At 38.7% G+C, this 22,340-nt stretch overlaps 2 protein-coding genes across 7 annotated transcripts in view; one reads left to right on the top strand and one right to left on the bottom strand.

Moving 5' to 3' along the window:
• Nucleotides 1-1,200: 1,200 nt before the first annotated feature.
• Nucleotides 1,201-10,270, bottom strand: pdk4 (pyruvate dehydrogenase kinase, isozyme 4). The gene is made up of 11 exons (XM_044137895.1): nt 9,880-10,270; nt 9,445-9,586; nt 7,968-8,039; nt 6,739-6,923; nt 6,042-6,131; nt 5,613-5,690; nt 4,252-4,328; nt 4,081-4,179; nt 3,870-3,983; nt 2,979-3,092; nt 1,201-2,563 (listed from the first exon to the last, which is right to left on the bottom strand). Exons 1-11 carry the CDS (start codon nt 9,995-9,997, stop codon nt 2,420-2,422), a joined length of 1,233 nt encoding a protein of 410 aa, XP_043993830.1. The 5' UTR covers nt 9,998-10,270; the 3' UTR covers nt 1,201-2,419.
• Nucleotides 10,271-11,905: 1,635 nt separating this feature from the next.
• Nucleotides 11,906-22,340, top strand: part of LOC122843261 (cytoplasmic dynein 1 intermediate chain 1) — a 65,471-nt gene continuing 55,036 nt past the window's right edge. Inside the window, exons 1-8 of one of the 6 annotated variants that reach the window (XM_044137890.1) lie at nt 11,935-12,206; nt 12,718-12,831; nt 12,993-13,110; nt 13,543-13,630; nt 13,895-13,900; nt 14,694-14,735; nt 16,812-16,871; nt 16,995-17,110. In XM_044137890.1, the coding sequence (XP_043993825.1) occupies nt 12,724-12,831; nt 12,993-13,110; nt 13,543-13,630; nt 13,895-13,900; nt 14,694-14,735; nt 16,812-16,871; nt 16,995-17,110 (538 nt within the window). In that variant the 5' untranslated portion in view covers nt 11,935-12,206; nt 12,718-12,723. Of the gene's footprint in view, nt 12,207-12,648; nt 12,832-12,992; nt 13,111-13,542; nt 13,631-13,894; nt 13,901-14,693; nt 14,736-16,811; nt 16,872-16,994; nt 17,111-22,340 lie in introns of all 6 variants that reach the window. The other 5 variants (XM_044137889.1, XM_044137891.1, XM_044137888.1 and 2 more) reach the window with 5 other exon arrangements.

The raw sequence follows: 22,340 nt of genomic DNA, 5'->3' as shown, positions 1-22,340 counted from the left end.
AACCAGCTCTCTGAAATTAATTATAGTGATTCAAAGAGAATCACAATACCATCAAGAAATTTAATAGCACAACAAAATTTTTTATCTTTACGACACTTAAATTCAATTTGCATAATAATTTGGAACACGGTGTAGTTGTTGAACCAACAAAGTGTGTGTGTGTGTGTGTGTGTGAGTGAGCGATCCCGCCAGTTAAAAATAAGGTAATGGTTCACAGTGTGTTACTTAACAGGGCACAAGGGTAGTTTTCTGTTATGAATCATTAAACATTTCAACAAAGGCCTTTGAGCTTTTAAGATGTCTTATTTTAATAAACAACTTGCTTCCAAAAAAAAGTTAGGAGTTGAAAAGTCATTGAACTAAAATAAAATATACGAATCTACAAATTACTGCAGACAATGCCAAACTATTCATGCCCATTAAATTTGTTCCACGCTTGCGTGTATTTCATTTGGTTTTCATATACTAGAACAACACAAAGTAGTACATAATTATGGGTGGGAGGACAAAGGCCCATGGCTTTCAAGATTTCTTTCGCAATTAAAAATGTGAAAATTGTCTATATGCTGTAAAAATGTGGCTGTGGCAGCATCGTGGTGTGAGAAGAGTTTTCAGCAAAGACAGAAGAGTGGTACTGAACAAGCACACAGAAAACCTTGAAAGAAAACTGTTAAATGCTGAGAGGGTGGACAGAGTGGATCACCATTCTGAAGGACTAAACATACAGCCAGTAGTGAAAAGGGCTGACTCAAGGCAAAGCATTTTTATGTGGTAATGGTCCAGTCAAAGCCTCTAAATATAAATTCAAATCTCTGCACTACTTTGTAGTTGGTCTTTTACATAGAGAAACTTGAAAGCGGTTTCTCCGAGGGTTTTTTCTTACTGAAATATTGTCTCCGTCTTACTTTCAGAGCAAAATATTGGGTGACAAGGCACCAAATATTTTACTTTTTTTTACCACAAACTTGCATTATTATTATTATTATTATTATTATTATTATTATTATTATTATTATTATTATTATTATTATCATTATTATTATGTCTTTAAAATGGCAGCTATTTGCCTACCTGAAACAAAATGTTCTCTAGAAAACATGCGCTCATAAATGTCTTATGAGCGCAGCACCGCAGTCCAATATCAAGTTTCTTTTAATCTTTTAGGAAAACGTGTCACTGGCATAAAACAGAAAAAGAAGCGAGCGTCAGCATGAAGTTTAATTGGCTTGTCTTCTGTATTCTTTGGATCACATTCCTGCACGGCATTTTGAAATGGAAAATGGATGACAAAACTCACACGTCACTACAAAACACTTGGGCGATAAACATACTGTAGAAGTAAAGAACGGCAATCTGCTGAAACCTGTTGTGCAAGTTTTGGCAGTTATTTTTAGGAGATACTGAAAAAGACAAACATCTGGTTAGTTCAGACCAAAGTGAACCTGGCAGCTGTGGCAGTCGATGCAAGTACTCGATGCTACAGTAAGAAGTTCATCATTTTCTAGCTAAAAACAATCTGACTTAGCGCTGCTACTAAATCATCTTTAACATCACTAAGAAAAGTTTCAGTTGAGTGAATTAAGCAACATGGAGGGTTAAAAACAGACTTTGCTCCCTTTGTGTTACTACACTCATCATGTTTGACCTGAGTGATCCCACGCTGGCTGGCTTCAGCTAGGCTTTCCCAGACACAAATACCTTAAGCAGGATTAGTAACCGAGGATCGTTTATCAGTCTCTGATTTGAGAAAGAATTACGGCTCGGTCATGTTCACATGTGCACCTCGGTTATAAAATGTTTAAGAGAAACATTAAAAGGAGTGACGCTTCCTCTGGAATTCATGCTGGGGTTTTTTTTTTTTTTTTTTTTTTCCTACTAACACTGAAGTCAAACATCTGGAAGATCAACGGATGAAGCATTCTGTGATTGAGGAATCTGGAGAAATGACCGCGTGTGACAGTCAAAGTTACAGCGGGAATACTTGTGTACATAAATCTCCTAAAGTTCCTTAGTGTTTGCGTGTGAAGACACTTCTCAACAGAAGCAGGTTTAGCGCTTGTATCTACTAACTGAGGCATGAAACAAATTAAACTCTTAGCTTTTGTTTCTTTATCATCTTCCATTAGCAGCACAAACAGACTTATAAGTGGTGTGTGAGGTTTCGTGAGGTTAAGCTGGTCTGAAATGTGTTTTTATGTTTACCATTTCCCCATGAAAGAACATTTCTCATCACAGTTCTCCTGAAGCTTTCTTGCCTGGGAGAAGAGCCCACATTTCATACAGAGAAATCCAAGTTCGGTCACATGATAGCTTCATCGTCTCCTCCCAGGGTTCCATAACTTTGCTTTTCCTTTTGTTCGTTTTTACACTTTCATTCAGACAGTTCCAGAGTCCCTTCCGCTTCCTCTTGGGTCCGCTTTCACTGGGTCCTCTCATACTTGCCCAGTTTCTTTGGCTCCTTGCTGGGCAGGCACCAGTCGTCTGCCTCTATGCTGGCCTGGTAATGCCGCAGGGCTGACTTGTTGAAAACAGGAAGTCTCTCCACTGATTCTGAGGACAGGGCCTGGTCAGAAACGTCAGAACATGAATAATTACTCTCTGGATCCAATTTGGTGCTGACATATCTAAGTAAGTAACAATGAAATCCTGGTTACTTCCTAATTTGCTTCGAAATCGGATTATTTTTAGATTCCTCTGCACTTTTATTTCAGTTTAGTTTTCGTACTTAAGATACAGATCAAAGACCTTAAGAAAAATAACAATAATCAAACAGCCCAGGTAAAGGCAACGGCGCAATGGGCTTAAATAAAGTAAAAGAACAACAACACAACACTTCTTCAGTTAGCATAAATTTATGCAGAAACAGAAGAAAACATTTTTGAGACATTCATCAGCTGCAGATTGACTTCGTGTTTTGGTAATTTACTTAAGTACATTTATAGCTTCAAAAATGTTGCTGTAAACCGATCCATTCTCACCTTTAAATATATGACAGCTGAAGTGCCGTAGCCCTCCATGGAGTAGAGCTGCAGGTCTCCCTGGAAGTACTTAGCATAAAGGCGAGAGATGGGAAGACCATAACCAAAACCAGCCTGAAGGTAGGAAGGAAACAAAAAAAGAAAGGTAACTCTTAATAATGTGGCCTGTGCAGATTAAGACGGATTACTCCAACATTACATTTATAAACCACACCCTGTAAAGGTTTCCCAACAAAACCCCTCCATACGTACTCATCTGATTGCGGCTTAACCCCGACAACATGTGGCTGACTGCATTCCTTTGCTGTGTAATCAGCTGACTTTGTAACTACAGTATGTTTGATTGTGTAAAACTATGTCTAGCTAACAAAGCGCTGCATATTATTTTACTTTTATTCGGAGCTTAAAATTAAAGTAAGATTTCTCCAAAATACTCTTGTCCCTAGCAGGGTTGGGAGGGGTACTGGTGCCCATCTCCAGCGAACATTTCGGGCGAGAGGCAGGATCACCCTGGACAGGTCACCAGTCCGTCGCAGGGCAACACACAGACAGACAGGACAGACGACCATGCATGCGCACACACACGCACACACACCCACACACTCACACCTAGGGAGAATTTAGAGAGACCAATTAACCTGACAATCATGTTTTTGGACTGTGGGAGGAAGCCGGAGAACCCGGAGAGAACCCACGCATGCACAGGGAGAACATGCAAACTCCATGCAGAAAAACCCCGGGCCGGGAATCGAACCCACTGCTGCAAGGCAACAGTTCTACCAACTGCGCCACTGTGCAGCCCCTTCTCCAAAACAAAATAGAAAATTACACTTGAATGTAAAATTGTAAAAAAAAAATTGCCTAAACCATGAGAGGCACATTTAATCTTACCAGCGGAGCGTTTCTAGACATGTCTACATGGACGGGACTGGGAGCCGTGGTGTACATGTAGCTGAAAAGACGTTCGATCTTCCTCAAGGGGACTCCGCCACCTTTATCCGACATCTGACATACAAAGACAAGAAACGTTTCCATTTGGAACCACATTTTCTACGCTAACTAATCTGTGTGAACAGTACTAGTTTAATAACTAGTTTGATACCTTGATAGTAAGGTCCTCAATGCCCAATGAAACGCGGACTTTAATCGGGGGCAACGACGGGCTCGTCTCGTGTGTCTCTACGGTGGCTCTCATGGCGTTCTGAAGGAAGAAAATGATGAGAAACTACAGAAAAACTCAGGGGAGAGTTTGCCCGTAATTCGGGTGACGTACCTTGAAGAGTTCAAACAGCATGTGGTAGAGATGCGAAGGAACATATACGATGTGGATGGGCTGGCCCGGGCTTTTAGCTGTGAGGCAATTCACAGCATACAGTATTACATAGAGAGCAGCACAAATTCACATCTAACTAGATCTTATTTAATCTTGTACTGTGTTGCATTACATTAACATTCAGTCAAAATACAGATTACGAAATTCACCTACAATTCAATCAAATTCAAATTCCACACAGTTTAATTGCATCTAATAATAATAATAATAATAATAATAATAATAATAATAATAATAATAATAATAATAATAATAATAAGTCAGATTTAGTAGATGGATAAATTACAGATAACAAATCTCCTTGGAAACCAGAAATTGTATAAGCATTACTGACTGTTTTTTTTTCTTCCCACTCTCTAAATTGCACAATTCAAGCGCAACATTATGACCATCTGCTTATCTCGTGTTGGTCCCTCTGTTCTAGCCTAGAAAGCCTTGTTCTGTCGAGGGACACGGACTCCACTAGATCTCTGGAGGTGTGCCGTGCTGTCCGTTCACAAATCCCTAACCACAGCAACAAGTCCACCACCTCCTACTTTTGACATCCCCTTTAAGGCTTGGGTCGCATGTTCCCTGGCTGCCACTCACATCCCACTCACTAACAGATACCACAACGACGAGATAGTAGTGCTATTCAAGTCATATATCAGTGGACACAGTTTTATGCTTGATCAGCGTACGTTAAAATATTAGAATGTTTTTCTGCCTGGTGTTCTTTTGCATCAGGTGTTGTAGGTTAGAAGGGACATGCGTGGTATTTAGGCCCTGCAAAGCACAAAACAAGAGCAGACTCTTACTTTATCGCAGGCTAGGTAATAGTAAAACCTGCTAACAGTCCCAGACGGGATTGTGCACAAACGTAATTTTTTTTAGTACTACTTGTTCTGCTCTATGCTAGGATAAAATAGGATTTGTAGCACAAGTTACCCCAACAACCATATATTTAAAATGCTAGAATGTGCTGTTTTGTAGTTGGATGCTGATAAAAAATAATATAAGTTTTGCAATAGTAATCCTAAAAAAAAAAAAAAAATCATCCTAAGAGTCTGTGTCTGGTTCAAAGAGAGTTCATTTAGACGCTGACTAGTGGTTTTTGTCAGAGTCAGCTGACAGGAAACAAGACATCCTGACACTCAGTAGCAAAAAAAAAAAAGAGGAGAGCCTGCTGCTTGCAAAAGACAGAAAAGGTAACGCTTTCGAGACAGAGAGAGGGAAAGAGAGACAGTGAGGTCTGCAGGAGAAATATGAAGAAAACAAAGCTGTATGCAAAAAATAGAAAGTATGCAATGCACTTGACTTACAGTTGACCTCCTTTATCTCCATGTCAGGAGAGGTGAGGTAATACTGCTCACACAGCATCTTGGAGGTCTCATAGGCATCTGCGAAGTGACACAACACCAAACCTTATTACTGCTTTACCAGAATTTCAAACACGCAAAAACATGGCAACCTGAGCTAAATCATACATTTCATGATTTTATTCTTAAATTACCCTCAATAAATATAAATTTTTAGACAGAAAAAAGGAAAATAAAGACAGCGTCAGATCCTCTTTTTTTTGTGTGTCTCATGGATGTCACTGTGACCAGTTCCCACCCTATACACCATGATGACACTACTTTCTGCTTAAAGTACATACTCTCACATAGTAATACATAATAAGGTCAAACAAGGGGTGATGAAAACAGACTGTCTGTGTGTACAGACAGTAGGTCAGGATCACTTATTACCTTTTACGACCTCCACCACGTCACAGCTGGGGTCGATGCTGCCGATATGTTTGGGATGGGCTGGATTTACGCTGCCATCAAAGATTAGCGCTACCGGAAACACGAAACAAACATGTTTGAAATGGCTCACATGTACTGTCAGAGGAACACGTGAGGGAATTAAAGTTGATATGCACTGTGAACTTTTTCACATTTTGCCACTTTAAAACTACAGACTTCAAGGCGTGTAATTGGGACAACAAACTAGATACAACACTTGTGAAATGAAAGATATTCGATATGTTTTTTTAAAACACTGAAATGTGCGGAGTGCATTTGTGATCAGAGCTGACTCTGATGCGCCAGTCCAGTCTAGGCCCATCCGTCACAGGTGAATCAGTATACAAAATTTACGTTATACTGAATCTCAGTCGTCATAGCAACATCAATGTGTTAAAGCATCATGCATGCACATTTTCATGTCAACAATGAAACTATGTTTAGTTTTTTGCATAGACTTTTGTTGTACTTTATGCTCACTTTTGAAATATTCTTTTATCGGCTAAAAGACAAAACGAAGAACGATTAAATTAAATACATAAAACATAACATGGCAACAACTTATCTTGATGTGCAAGGGCCCCATTACTGACACGAGTTGCTACGTGTTAGGATCTGTGTTGATTAACTCACAGTTATTACAGAGTGCAATACTGACTGTGCTGGTTCATGAGCATGCGTGTGGAGATGCGGCTCATGTAGAAGCGGTCCAGGAAGTACTGGACGTTCTGGTTGGTGACGGGGTCCACGCCGAACGCCTCCTTGAACTCCAGCACACCCTGAGCCATGGTGGGTACCACGTTGTTGTGCCGGTTCCGGATGTTCACTAGAATCTGTGCGAAGCTACAGGTTAGAGAGAACAAAACACTTAATAACTGAGGGTACATGCTTCGTTGGGTGCAGCTCATCAGAAATATTTGTTTCATTGATGTTAACACGCCAAACTGAGTCAATCACGTATTTGTTTTCGTTTGAAACTTGGTAATTAAATAATAGTAAGAAACATTAGAAACTGGAATTTTAAAAAAAGGTCATGGATCCTTATGGCCTCAACTGCCTATCATCGCATTCATTCGCTTCCCAGACTTCCTAAACATTTTCATTCCAAAATTTCCCATGAATATGATTTCTCAAACTTGAAATTTAAAAATTCACAATGCGTATATACATACATTCAAAGTTTAATTTTGAAGGTAGATGTTTCCATCTAATGATGGGCAGATAGCATATAGTTTATCTTTATCAAAATGATGTTTGTACGCCCCAGAAATGTAAAAGTATTTATGGGATTATTTTGACTATTTTCCACATTTGGCACTATAAGAGAAAAAATAAATTAAAAATATAATTAATTACAATGTTTGTGAGCTTTTGCACTTCTTTTCCTTAAGTAGCCTACTCAATAATTTGTGATGTTTTGATTATTTTAGGGGCGGTTTTTACCTTTTAAGGTAAAAAATAAGCAGAAGTTTTCTGACTTTTTTTATTATTATTTATTTATTTCCACATTATCTTATCTTGTTATCCCTCAATTTTGACTTATTGAAAGGAAACATACTTAAAGTGGTGAACCAGAAAGCATTACAAAGTACAAAAATAAAATTACACGTTAATGCTCTGTTAGTAACATCTATATAAAAGTCTAAAAAAAATGTCTGACAGACGGTAATTGCAATGTTTGTGTGGCTGCAGTCTCACAGTCATACATACTATTGTACATCTTTTTTTCAATTATTATTATTATGACAATAGATAATGAGATATATTGTTAATAACTCTTGAGTTTGTATAATTTGCCTGAGGTTTGAAATGAAACTATCTGATGACAAAAGAAAACCTGAACTACAATCACAAACACATAGTGGGATGTCTCATATAATGGCTTACTTTTTTAGGACATCCTTGTCGTCTGGATCTTTTTCTAAAAAGTCAACAAGCTCCATCAAACTCTGTGAATACCTGTACGACACAAAAGGAAAGAAAAAAAAACCCAAACAAACAAAATAAATCCAGGCTGATGTTTTATGACCAGGAATGACAAACAAAACGGCAGAAGAATATCTAATCTTTGTCAAAACTTTATACATCACACTGAATGGACTTTGCCATTTCCTCATTAACAATAACAGCCTGTCATGTGCGGGACTTCTTGTGCAGGCCAGGAGAACAAGGGGGCCTGAGTGCTGAGCTCACACTCTCTTACGCTCTGTCAGTGCAAAAAAAAAGAAAAAAAAAACTGGGTGAGAGGTGACTCACTGTGTCCCTGCCTGTGCTTTCTATGTCCCTCACTGAGCCAGTCCCTCAGGTCAAAAAATATGTATCCATGCCCATGTGAACAGGCAGATATCTCTGCTGGAATGGACACACAAGTATAACATGACACATCAAGGTGTTTTGGCTTCAAAGAGAAGCCACTGAGCGCTTCAGTTATGCAGAAACAAAAAAAACTCGACAAGAGCATTTAAATGTTTGTATCTGTGGCTCTTACGCTGTTTTGTAAACAGTAAAAACCTGGAGGTAGGATACGTGTGTGGAGAGCTGCCCCCAGCTAGCGCTTCACGCCGTCAAGTACAAATACAAAAAGTACGCATTTTATGTCTTCCACAGTAAGGCTGATTGTCTGCAAATAGAGAATGCTGAGTTGGTGACCAGCAATGATCGCAAACTTTGAAAAGTAACTTCTAGCATGAGAATGTATACCTTTTTTATACAGAACTTAGAGAAAATGTGTAACACAAACAATGGATTTCAAATGTAATTAACATAATTTTACAATTTCTGATAACAATGAGAATAAAAACCCTTGCACACACACACGCCCACGCGCACACACACACATGCATGCATACGTCAGTGGTTTTGCTCAGCCAAATAAAACTTAAAATACCCCCGGACACATGCAGGAATGATCACCAGTTGCTGGAAACTATTACTTTTAGGCATTTCTGGGCCAAACAGCCTCAAACCAAACACTGAAACAAAATGTCATTATGATCATTTTTGCTACTCATGAGTAGCAAAACAATGTTCATTTAAAAATCTGTTCTGTGTCCAAAGCAAAACAAAGGAATTGATTCACTCTCAAGTTCATTTAAAGGCAAGATTCAAATTTCAAGACTTTTTTAGCACATGGTCTACCATAGCATATATTTTTTTTTAGATTGATCAGGATTTAAATAAGGAAAAAAAAAACTGGGATGGATGAATGAATGAGTGATGGACAAATGTATCATAAGAGGATTTTGGTACTGGAAGGAAAGTTCTGCAATCCCTCATTGGCATGAACTTAGGATCATGGGAACAACTAAGTGAGGTTTAGCGACTGCTCAGCACAGTGAATTTAAAAGAAGTCCAGGTATCCTACCAGCTTGTCAGGAGCTTTACAGATGGAGTGCCAAGAAGCTTGTCAGGGAGGTAATCAATTTCTTTCATGATATTGGCCAGTCTGACAGGAAGCTCCTGTCGCAGGAACACAAAGGACGTCTTCTCACATGCATTAGCAGAGCCTGTGGTCACATGAGCGACATCAACAACAGTTACAGCAACATTACAACAAAGCAGAAAAAAAAAGCAAATGGTACAGAAAACTGCTAAACGATACACTTGTACAAACTGATTATGTTTGTACAAATTATCTGGAAGTCTCCCAGATAATAATGCAGTCTGCAGTTATCTGGGCATGACCAGTGCTTTGCTAAATTAGACAATAAGTAACGCCAATTGCGTAATAGCAGTGTAAATATATAGTATGCACATGGAACATACAGCACTACCACTACCATCAGCCAGGAGCACTTACCGAAGTCAATAAACTGCTTCATGGATAATGGGGAAGGAGAAAACTTGGAAAACCTCTCCACTTGTTTCGGTATCCCAGCTAACGAGCCGTTTTTCAACAAAAACTGGGCGAACCTCATTTTCTCTCCGCTTCAGTAGACCCCAAATGCTAGCAGTGTATCAGGGACAAGCCGTCGTTTCTGACTCCAGCACGATCCAGTTTAACGATTATTTTTTTAGCTAACAGGGCAATAATTCGGAGTCAGACCAGTGAAATCCTTCATATCATCCTTCATAGGCCCGCTCATGTGTTTTTCTCTGGCAGTTTCCTTCCATATTTGCGCCCTCTGAATTCAACTTCTAGCGTTGAGCAGGGGGTATGTTGTTGTCTGCAAGGGGAAGACGTAAGACTGACGTTGAAACCAACCAATCAGCGCTTAGATTTTCTTCATTCTGGGCGGAGCTCAGAACCCCTTGGCTGGAACCGAACTGGAAGAGCTGTACAATGACAGACCTCTTTATGATAGCATCACCTACCGACCAGTTATCAAAAATCTCTGTTTACTGATTTGAGCCACTGCCATAATTTTTGCAGCATCAAATAGATGTTTCTGGTTGCACCCGGAGTTCAAATGAAATAATAAATTGGAAGTAGTCTGGGCTGTAACTAAGTAAGCTGTTACATCATGCAAAACTTTAACTCTAGTTTCCTTTCCTCTATCATAAGGCATATTTTTAAATCACAACTTGACTAATACTTTCCTCTGATATAATTCTTATGGGATACAAACAGTCTGTATTTATAAAACAGTTTTGGTTAGCACATTAATACAATATAAATTTAGTATTTTTTTTTTTTACATACAGGTGCATTTCATATATGGATTTATATGGACTCATTACATACAGAAGGATAAATAATCAACGGTTTCTGACATACAGCTAATGAAAACCCAAAATTCTGTTTCTCAGAAAATTAGACCAATGAAAACTGTTTTTTCATACAGTCATGTTATGTCATGGCTTTAGCCAGTATAGACATGGTGAAGACCACTGACTTGATTGTGCAGGGAAGAATTGCTGGCACCCTCCACAATGAAGGTAAGCCACAAAGTCCATTGTAAAACAGGTAAAGTGTTTACAGAGTGACATAACTACGCATATTGACAGTTGAGTAACAGGAAAAAGTGTGTTGAAGAAGTTTGCGCAGGGAACAGAGTTATCTTCATCTTTGAGAGGTTTGTGCAACACCAAGAGCTGGGGGGAGAGTCAGAAGCAGCAGCAGGAGTCACAACTTAAAGAAGATCCAGGATATAATCTACATGTCTAAATTAAAGCAAATGAAAATTTATATTTATTCAAAATAAGAGGTGAGAACTAAATTTTTTAGAAAACCTGATTGATCCGGATGACTTTTTTTTTTTTTTTTTACAATGAAAGGAGATCTGAAAAATAACATGCACCAAAATAGAGAACATTGTTTTCACAGTGGTGAGAGCAACGCTCGTTCTGGTCAGGACATTTCTTACTTCACAAGAAATATGAAGCAAATGAAACAAAAGATGCTTTCTTGCAGAATTCTCAAGAAAACATCTTAGGGTCTTCCATCTTCAACATTTGTATGGCAATATGATAATCGTTGTGAGACGCCAACAAAAACAACGTTTTGCCAACAAAACATGTCAAAGTTAAGTGTTGTCATTTCAAGCTTGCCGTCCCAAAGGTTCCAGTTCTCTGATCTTACAAATGCATAATGGTCTTAAAACTTTCGAGGCACATCAGCAATCTGTCTGAGTTTTCTGGAGCAGAAAAATATATTTTTACATATATAGTAGTACACAAAATATTATCTCAAGATACTATCTCATCATATTTGCAAGCGCTCTCTCTAACACGCTTTGTGTCTTATTTATTATTTTAAGTAAGTAAATAAATAAATAAATAAATAAATAAAAAAGGAGCTCAATCTACGTCTTCCCAGTGTTGTAATGGCTCTTCTTCAGGCGGCCTCAAGATGGCGGCGTTACTAATGACAGCGCGTCCCCAGGATGAGGAGGAGGAGGGATTTCCTCTCTTCCTCTTCAGCATCACTCCCCTCTTCGCTCCTTCCCGAGGATGTATCGGCGTGCCGTGCACCTGCTTCCAGCCTCGTTTCAGTACAATAACCCATTTTATCTTACTCGTTTACTGAGACCCAAACGAAGCATCCTCTCGTACCAGAGAGGCCTTGATACAAAGAACCAGGAAGCAACCAAACAGAGGATGTGTTGATTTTTTTCTAAAATCGAGATACAGCAGTGAGACAGCATCTTTGCCGGTGACACATCATTAGCCCCACAAGTGGATAAGGTATGACAGCACAATATAGCCGTCTATGCGACATATTGAGGCTTTTTGTTTATCATTTTCAGCGTTGGAAGTTGTGTTTTTTTTGTAGTCGAAAATCCTGTAAATATGTAGTCTCATATTTACAGGTCTGTGCAAATGTGCCTTCAGCTAATTTCTAATTAATTTCTAGCTAACAGCGTTCAGTGACAAAGCACACCAATTCATATTCTTTCATATTGTCTCAGTGTAATGTGTAATTCACAAACCTGGGGTGTAACAAATACAGTTACATTTATGCCAATATTCTTTGATACATTTCTGCTTATTTATATTAAATGTTTTTGCATTGAGCTCCCAAATGTCAGTTTTGGACATTAGGACATATGTCTGACACACCCAGCTGTGAACAGTTAGACTTGCTTTCTGAAGAGAAGTTCTTCTTCTGTGGTGTGTCATTTATTAGGGGGCGACGTAGAAGGCAACTGCATACTGTTTCAGTGTCATTGATTCATTGATCCTGAAAGCCCTCCAGGACACCATGTCGGACAAAAGTGACCTGAAGGCAGAGCTGGAGCGCAAAAAGCAGCGCCTCGCCCAGATCAGGGAGGAGAAGAAAAGAAAGGAGGAGGAGAGGAAGAAGAAGGAGGTAAAGAAAATAGTACATGAATTTATGTTATGCTTTTTGTCAGGCTGGAGCCACATGAAAAACTGCCGGAGGTGAAGTTGTGAAAAATGTATGCTGTAAATCTTTGAAAAAAAAACAAAAAACGCTCTGAGTTCTCCCTCTGTATGTTTCCCTGGCTGGAGAAGTCAGACAGCCAGCAGAAAACAGAGGTGACGCCAGAAGATTCAGACTTGGACCGCAAGCGCAGGGAGACCGAGGCCCTGCTACAGAGTATTGGCATCTCCCCCGAGCCGCCCCTAGGTACATCATATTCCGTTTTACATACAAAACATTTTTGTAAACAATCCTTCGATTTTAATTAAGTTTTAATAAAAAAATTAAATGTGCAGGTCCGTGCTTATGTGGGATTGTTCATCCAGATCTCATTTCCACTGTTAAGAATGAGGCTTTAAATCCTTAAAGAGCGCTGTTCTCTAGTGGTCCAGGACTGTAACAACACTGTAAACTCCTCTAAAGTGGGTCGCTGTTTTTTTTATTGTTTTTTTTTTTTTTTTAGCTCTAGTTATTTATAAGTCGTGTAAAACAACAGATTGAGAAACAAAGCAAAAATCCTGCACTGCATCTGGGCCTCTGTTTGCCTTATTTGCTATATCTTTTTGCTTTGTTAAAATCCTGTGCTGTGTCTTATGCAAGCTTTAAAAACAAGATGGTTTTTGTTACATTTTCCTGTAGTTCCTACACCTGTGTCCCCCTCTAAATCGGTGAGCACTCCCAGTGAGACGGGAAGCCAAGATTCAGCTGAGGGAGGAGCAGCAGGCAGGTAGGCAAGCATTTCTCAACCAGAGTTCAAAGCCAGATGTTCTTCTTTATTTAGTTTGTCATTTTAAAAATGAATATAGTGAATGGCATTTGTAGGAACAATGTTTTTGATGCTTTTGTAAGAGATAGGAGACTTAAGGATTGCTTTTTGAAGTCTAAAGGCTTCATAAAAGACATTTTATCTAAAAATGGCAATCACTTCAATGAGGTCTTGATGGTTCACAGAAATGTTTCTGTTTTTTTCTTCTTGATATTGGCACAACAGATTTAGGTAAGGATGGTTCCACCAACGGTGAGGTTTCTTCATTGCGTATAAATGTGATATTGGTGTCTTTTTTTTTCTGTTATCACAATACTTTGTGTTTTGATCACCACTGTCTAGTCTTTGGTTTACACACCAAGGTACATCTGTGAAGTGTCAAAACCCTTAAAAAGAGATGTTACAGAGGCAGACTAGCAGACACAGTATCCCCTGAAAACTGTTCATTACCTAGACTTTTGGTAAGATCCTGTATCTATTTGAGAAAGCAACATTTTAGCCAATTTTTAAAAAGTAATCTTTGCTTTTATTGTACCCCACTGGGCTTGAGTTTTTTGTTTCATATAAAGGCAACAAAAATTCAGTGAGATGTGATTTAAAGTAACGTGTCATATATGCTCCAGCCACTGCAGCATGTTATGTATGTTAATGGCAGAGAAGTGGTGCAGTCGGTAGTCCTAATGTGAGTGTTCTGGTAAAAAAAAAATATATACTGTGGTCATCAAGTGCTTTCCACTTGCTTACTGTGAGGTCAATGTGTGAGTGACGCCCTTGGGATCATTAGCGATTCATTGTTTGGTATGGCCAGCGGTGGCGTTGGGGGTCGAAGAAGTGGAGAAAGTTAAGCTTAAGTTTCCAGAAGAACAGAATACTCTTTTGCTAAGTTATTCATTCATGTTAGTTTTGATCAATTTGGTGAATTGAAGACGACTTTCCCCCTCCAATTCCACCTTGGATGACGACATGCCAATTTGAGCTTCTCCATTTGTGGTTGTGTATGTGTGTGTGTGTGTGTCCGTCATAGGTCAGGTTTCTCTAAAAACAAGCCCCAAGCGCAGAGCTCAAGGTAAGCATTTCCATGTCAAACCCAGGAAACCCCTTCCTTAACTTTCTGTGGCTGAGGTCCAACTCAGAACAGAAAGGCTTCCACAGTGTTGTCTTTCGACTTGATCTAAAAGACCAAAAGAGTGCTGTGTCCCGCCCCTTCTCCTCTACTCTCTTGTCCTGTCTTAAGCCCTGCCGCCGCCTCTGATAGCGGCTCGAAACATCTTCTCTCACACGAGCTGAGCCGCAGAGGTCATCTCAGTTTCCGCAGAGGTGACAGTTTTGCTGAAAGTGTCATCTGTGCCACAGAAAAACAGCCAGCCTGTCAAGCCGAAGAAATCCCCTTGGCACTCTTTGTTTCAGAGCTGTGTGACACGTGCTGAATGTGTGACGGGTCTGTTTTCTGTTCAGAAATGAATCCTCAGGAGGTCAGGTGTGTTATCCTTTTCCAGCTGGTGTGCTTCAGTTGAGAAACGCTTTGATTTTCCCATAACCGACTGATTCCTACCTGCCAAAGCAGCAGAGGAATGCAGCCAGTGAGCTCAGCACTTTTCCTCACTGTTTGTCAAATTCATTGATTGTGCATGGCATTTTCAATGCCTTATTTAGCTCTTAATTATTTGTCCATGCTAGACGCATTTACTCTATTACATCCAGTGCCTTGCAAAATCCTTCATAGCCCTTTAACTTTTTTACATTTTCAAGTTGCTGCTGCAAAACGTAATACATTTTTGGGGGGGATTTTTTTTGCCAGACCAGGGGTCTGCAACCTGCAGCTCCGAAGCCAGAAGTAGCTCTTTAGACTTTCCACAATGGCTCTTTAAAATCTTAGCTAAATATTATAACGAACTAAGTAACGTTTTTAAATATTGATATATTAACAAATGCATGTCTTAGTAGGTTTTCCAGTATTTTTGTCACAGAAAACAGTTAACACTAAAATTAACATTTATAGTAATTACATGTATTTTTCTTGTCATTTGATTGGAAACTATGTTTGTTTTTGTTCATAGTTCAATCAATATCCTATAGAAGACAATATATTCATCCTATTTTTGTAAAGTTTTCAAGTTTTAATTTGTTTTAAAATGTAAAGATATAAATAAAATTGTGGTTCTTTAAAAATAACAACAATAAACCTCCTACAGTAAGTGTTTCTGAAAAATGAAAGTTATTTTTTTTCAAAACTTTATTTAACAATTGGGACTCTGAAGGAGTTTTACTTAGCCAGACTGTGGGCAAAAATGGCTCTTTGGGTTTTTAAGGTCACAGACTCCTGTGCTAGACCAACCCAAAAGTGGGAGAATCTAATACTGCATTCCTCTGGACTCTGAATCCTTATGGTAAACATGGTTGTGATGGCAGCATAATGCTGGGGAGCTGCCGAAGAGGATGGGAAGGCAGATGAATCCAAATCAATCCAAATGCATGCCATGCTTTATAGGTTTTACCATTAAAAAAAAAAAAAAAAAGTTGAAAAATGGGTTTTTCCATTCACACTTATACACTGTTTTGTGTTGGTCTATCAATATGAGCCTAACAAAATATTCCCTGGTTGTAACATGAAAAATGTTAAAACGTTTAAGGGTGGTCATGCTTCTGCAAGGTGCTGGTAATTTTTGCTTTTGCAGACTTTGCTGTTATATGTTTTAAAAAAAAAAATGCTCCTACTTTTTCATGAGGAGAGAAAAGTGCAAGCTCTTAATAAGTGTGTGTGCTCTCATTTACATGGGAATTAGAAAAAAAAGGTGGATATAAATATCTCCAAAACTAAAAGTTTTTTTGTCCATTTAAATGAAAATAACTGAGGTTAAATAAAGGAATGTACAAATTTGATGAATTTTCTGAATTTTAATTTGTTCTTTCTTTTAAATCAAAGAAAAACCTCACAACATAAAAGCAGAGATCTTCAATGATGCATAATGAAAGATAGTATAATGTCTCATTACAGGAGACATTTTACTCCAACATGCAGTGTGTGTGTGTGTGTGTGTGTGTACATGTGGTATTTGTAGGTCCTTCATGAATCTGTCCTACTGATTGCAAGACGTTTGTAACCATTCGTGTTCTCTCTTGCTCCCTCTGTTGGTGACATTAGGACACTGCAATGGGACACAGACCCCTCTGTGCTACAACTGCAAGCTGATTCTGAGCTTGGGTACAACTTTCTCATCTCACTCTTTAAAAAAACAAAAAAACCAGAATAGAAATTGACACAAAACAGTTTCGGATTTATTTACAATATATTGACAGTAATTAACATGATTTTGCTCTCATGCAGGCGCAAGATGCAGAGGCTCGGGGCCTCTAAAATCACCCAGGTTGACTTCCTTCCCAAAGAGGTGGTCTCTTACAGCAAGGAGACACAAACACCTGTCAACACCCACCTCTCTGAAGGTATTTATTCATATATGTTCTGAAATATCAATTCAATATTCAGTATTGTTCAAAAACTTCTTCACTAAGAAACTAAGCTACTGCTTAGTAGCCTGGGTTTATGCTCTTGACTTTTGCTTCTAAGTAGAATAAGGCATCTCTACGATGGTTTTTAAATAATATCTACATATCATACATTCATACGTAAATATATACATTTGTACATGTACCTTAGTATATATATATATATGTCAAATGAAGTCTTTTGATATAGTAAATGTACGTCTTCGCAGAAATTTGCTGTTTAGTGTAAATGCTGCTGTGATTTTATTTGGAGTTGATGCTAGTAAAAAAATAACAGTTTTCCTGTTTTGAGTGCATGGTCTGAGTCTGTAGAAAACACGAGACCACATGTGTATCCATGCGAAAATGTGCATATTTGGGTCCCTGCGAGTGGGCGTTTGCATGTGTGCAGAGCTGCGGCTACTAAACGCATCCATATGGCCAAAATCTGAGCTTTATTCCCGCGTTGGAACAGGAAGAACATCCGTGATTTTAAGTGTAAAGGTTGAAGCGTTTTGTTTTTTTGGACCTAAATTGGTGTTTTGGATCGAGGACGGTTGGAGTCACTCCATACAATTAGGCGTTTTGTTTTCTTTGCCAATAGTTAATGCTGATATTTTGTGTAGAAATGTTCTCTTGACGTGCTGGAATGCCAATAGAAAGAATTCTTCTCAAATCTGCTCACACACACATCCGCACACACTCTCCCTATCGTTTTCTCTATCTCCCCTTCTCTCGCTGCCAAGACAGCTGGCAGCCATGTGACTGTAAAGGGTTGTACTTCCTGCTTCCTGTCATTATAATAGATGGTCTGCTGTCGATTCCTCTGCCCCCCCCCCCAACCCCTTTAACCGGCAACCACCGAGCACATACACACGTCTGTACTGATCTGCATCCTAATGGCCTGCTGCAGCTCCCCTCATTTCCTCGGCAGCCCCAGGAATAGATCACATATTCAACAAGTGCACGTGCGCTGACTCATGCTTACACATGTGCTAACATATATGCACAGTAGAATCACAATCCGTCGCTCTCGCTCACGTTTGCTTACACATACGAGAACTTGACAAAGAAATAATACCTGACACTTAGACACAGACTAACAAGCGGGTTTATCTGAGTCAGGTAGTCGGCACAGGCGTTAAAGCAAACATGCTGCTGCAAAGCTTTGTGCCTTTTTATTTCGATTCATTTGTTTTCAGTCTCCGTGAGGGTTCAGGAGGTCTGAGTGTGTCTGTGTGCATGTAAGCCTGCATGCATGAGAACATCTGGGAACCAGAGCCGAGTTATGGTGGTCTTCTGGGAGGTGACCCTGGTCTCAGGAGCCCCTTTCTTTGCAGAATACCACAAAGATTGTGTGTCTAGAGGAAAAAAAAAAGAAAAAGAAAAAAGAGACGGTAGCACCTGCCTGCTTCTCTGGCTGTTTGTTCAGGTCTGTTCCTTTTTTCGGAGGGATAATGAACCCAGCTTATGAAACATATCTTAGCTTATGGTTACAGATGGATTTTTTTGTGCTTGAGCTACAAATTGTAGCTTGACCCTCAGGTGGGCTACATTTGAGATTGCGATGCTGTGCGGATGTAAGATCTTTAACGAAATGGTTAGGTTTTTATGCTTGTCCGATCCTGATCAGTGATGTTAGCACTTTCTGATCACGCATGTCATTCTTACAACAATACTCCAGAGGGTTGAAGGTGTTGAGGCCATTTTCAGCATCTCTGAGGTGTTTAAAGCAGCTATGTGAAGTTTCTGGACCAGTGGTGTCCAAACCTTTAGCTAAGAAAACCAAAATCTTCAAATGAAAAGTATATGCGTGCCACTTTTCTCATTTCCTTGAAAAGCTAAATATATTTAATTAATTGTGATTATTTTTCACTTGGTCAACAATGACGCACTATTTAAACAACAAGTTAGTCTGATTCTTTGTTAGAAAAGAAAATGGATCTGTAAATCTTTGTAAATCAGAAAATGTAATAGGATCTTGCAACTTTGTTGCATTAAAAGAAAGGAATACAGTTTTCTACTTTTTAGGGTTGCCCCAACAAGCTAAACATATTGGAGGAAAATCGATGGACTTTCTCAGTTTTTGGGTGCTAAACGCTGAGAGAGAAAGTATGGGGCTGCTAGATTTACTGGAAATTCACACAGACACTGCTGTTAGTAATGGCAGCCACACTAATTACACTAATCACTAGTAAAAGGTGCTAAGACAGTTTAAAATGTCAAGTTTGTAGCCTGCTGTCTTTGTTTTGTGATAATTGTTACATCTTGTTTAACTGCAGAGTTATTTAACACTGGCTGCTCTCTGCCTCACGCAGGGTTTGGCCTCTCTGATAAAAATATTTCAAATTTGGTCATAGTGACAGTCACAATAAATGAATGAAGGATTTTAAAATCCTACCCATAATAGTAAATTATAGCTTTTTTTCTCTCAAATATTAAGTCGGGCACAGTTGTGATGTATGTAGAAATGAGAGTATTGAAAAAAAATCAATAGCTTGAGATGTTATGCTTATTACGTTGTTAAGTGTGCAAAAAAAAAAAAAAACTACCTGTAATCCTGTATAAATTCCTTCAACATAACATATTTTACTTTATTTCTACATTTCCATGGATCTCTAGACAGTACTGTAAGATTCGGTAGAGCTTTACATTTATTACCTTTCTGCTATCTGTCTGCTTTTTGTTATTGTCATGTGGTCTTTCAACAAATACATTTTGGATGTTTTGAACTCGGACCCTACACTATAATCATATTATAATATTTTACTACAGTTTAAACTAAGAGAACATGAGTGAAAGGTTTCTCCCTCTTGAACTTCTAACCTGTTGTGCTCTCATATTTGCCCTCATGTTGTGGTGGCTGTTTTGTGTTTGTGTGTTTATTCAGGAGTGCAGCTGGAACCCTGGAGGCAGTGGCATTAAATTAGATTCGATCTGCGCTTTGTGTTTTAAAGCTCCTATAAAGTTTGTTAGACAGACTAAAAGCTAAACAAGTTGATGATGAGGATTTTTATGGCTGCAACCAGTTTGCTGTCTTGATATTGCGATGGCTTGCAGTAATCCCCTGTTTCCTTTTGAAAGTCCTCTGATTAGTCTATAACCAGTTTATATTGTGCAATGCAGTCAGATTAAGTCACGTCACGGTTGGCTCCAACTATTAACTTCTCTTTTCAGCGGTATGAATGGACACAATTGTTGTGGGACATGGATGAGTATGACTAGATGGTGGAGAAATTAATAAAAGACTAGCATTGTGTGTTATGGTAACTGGAATCAGTAGGGTCAAGCTAAGTTTACTGGACTGTGGACATTATTGTTTAAGGATTTTATTAGCTGACCCAATCAAACCAAATCTTGAGTTACTTCTATCCTGGCCACTTCTTAAAATGCTTAAACACATTGACCAAGTAAGATTAATGTCAGAAAATTTAAGCCATTGATTGTTCACTTAATTGTAAAATTCGAAAAATGTGCATTATTTTTTTTCTCTTGGTTGAAATGCACCAAAAAGATACCAATCATTGAACTTATAACTGAGAATTATGCCAAACCATGATTTTTGTATTGTTACATATTCTTGCAATAAACAAACTTGTAAGACTAGCTTACAAATAGATAAGCATCTCTTTTGACAGTTTAGCCAAGACTAGAAACCACACATCATCACATTTGAGAGTCAAACTTCCGTCTACACTATTGGTCCTCAAATGACCAATAGTATTGGTCCCACATCCGGGACGCGAGCCGTCTGTTTTTGGACTCCCACGCTGGCTATTTGCTGTCTGCAGTTTGCGCTTAGACCATATCCTGATCTGGAAAACACGATGGATAATGACCCGCTCTGGATTTTTCATCTCTGAAAAACAACCGCTCTGTAACTTTTGACGTGACAAGTTAGTTGGGAATTACTTTCGCTAGGTGGAGCGCTTAACAGACGCTTAATAGCTCTTGTGAAAGAAGTCAGTGAAAATGGAAGAAAATGATGAAAATGAACAAAAAAGTGGAAGGTGGTTAAAAGGTGAAAATAAATGTTTTCAGAGTTTAAGTAAATGATTGGCAGAGAAAAACTAATATGGGAGGTGTGGTAAAGAGTACATTGAAAAAAACAACTGATGCTGTAGCAGTAATTGTTGCCAGTGAACCAGAAAGGGGGCCATTACAGTCGAAACTCTTTGTGTATATGGGTATAATTAGATAATGCGACGTTGGAAAACCCCTTCTCGGGGTTAAAAGTTTGAGGGTTCAAGAGTTTACGTATTGTTTGTGCGTCCATATCTAAAAATGTGTGTCTGTGACTTTTTCTTCACTCCAGTTTGCAATATTTTCTGGCCCATTGGGTTTTTGGGCTCTGTACAGCTCAAGTGTAACGTTGGTCAGAACTTCACCCTTTAAATATGTGTCTTGCAAAAGGAGGCTTTCTAGCTAAATTTAGTGGGGCGTGAATAAAGAAAACCCCAAAACAAACAAACATCGTGCCCTGGCAGTAGTCTGCAGAGAAACAGTTACATTCATTAAGATCGCTGAAGACTCACACATGAGCATTCAGACAGATGTTAACACTTAAGTCTTGCTAAAGGATACTGGAATAAATATTCATAGACAAAACAACAAGAATGTACTTATATAAAAACCGACATATGGCTTTTCATATGTTTTAGAATGATTAAAATGCAGCAGCTTATTCATTTATGCACCGATTTTGAAACTTAAAATTAAGTTCTCTATCTGTTTATGCACTTTTCAGATCGTTTTGCTACATTAGATTTATATTATTTGTGAATGACAAACATTCAGAAATCCGTGGAATTAAAAAAATGTTAAAAGGGAATGTTTATACAAGGAAATGTTTCTGAGAGCAGCCATTATCCTCATCGTCAACCAGTTCAGCTTGAGCTTCGCTGTAGCATTCATCATGGACTCTGGCTCATCCGAGTCAATTCAAATGTTCCTGTTATGTGATCTTTGTTGTAAAAATCTCCTCCCTATTCTCATCAAAAACCAATTTAGACTGGATGAAATCAGAATCCAAATTCAAAATTTTAAGGCTCAAAATCAAGATCTTTGCAAAATCACTTATTTAACATAGAGGACGCTAAAGCTTCAAATCCCCGTAAAACTCTTTTTTTTTGTGTGCCGGTGTTAGCTGTTTGGCTTTTGCAAAATATACCATTTATACAGTATATAA

Source organism: Gambusia affinis, linkage group LG14 (assembly GCF_019740435.1).
Source record: "Gambusia affinis linkage group LG14, SWU_Gaff_1.0, whole genome shotgun sequence".
NCBI lineage: Eukaryota > Metazoa > Chordata > Actinopteri > Cyprinodontiformes > Poeciliidae > Gambusia > Gambusia affinis.
This window is presented reverse-complemented; position numbering and strand designations above follow the sequence as displayed.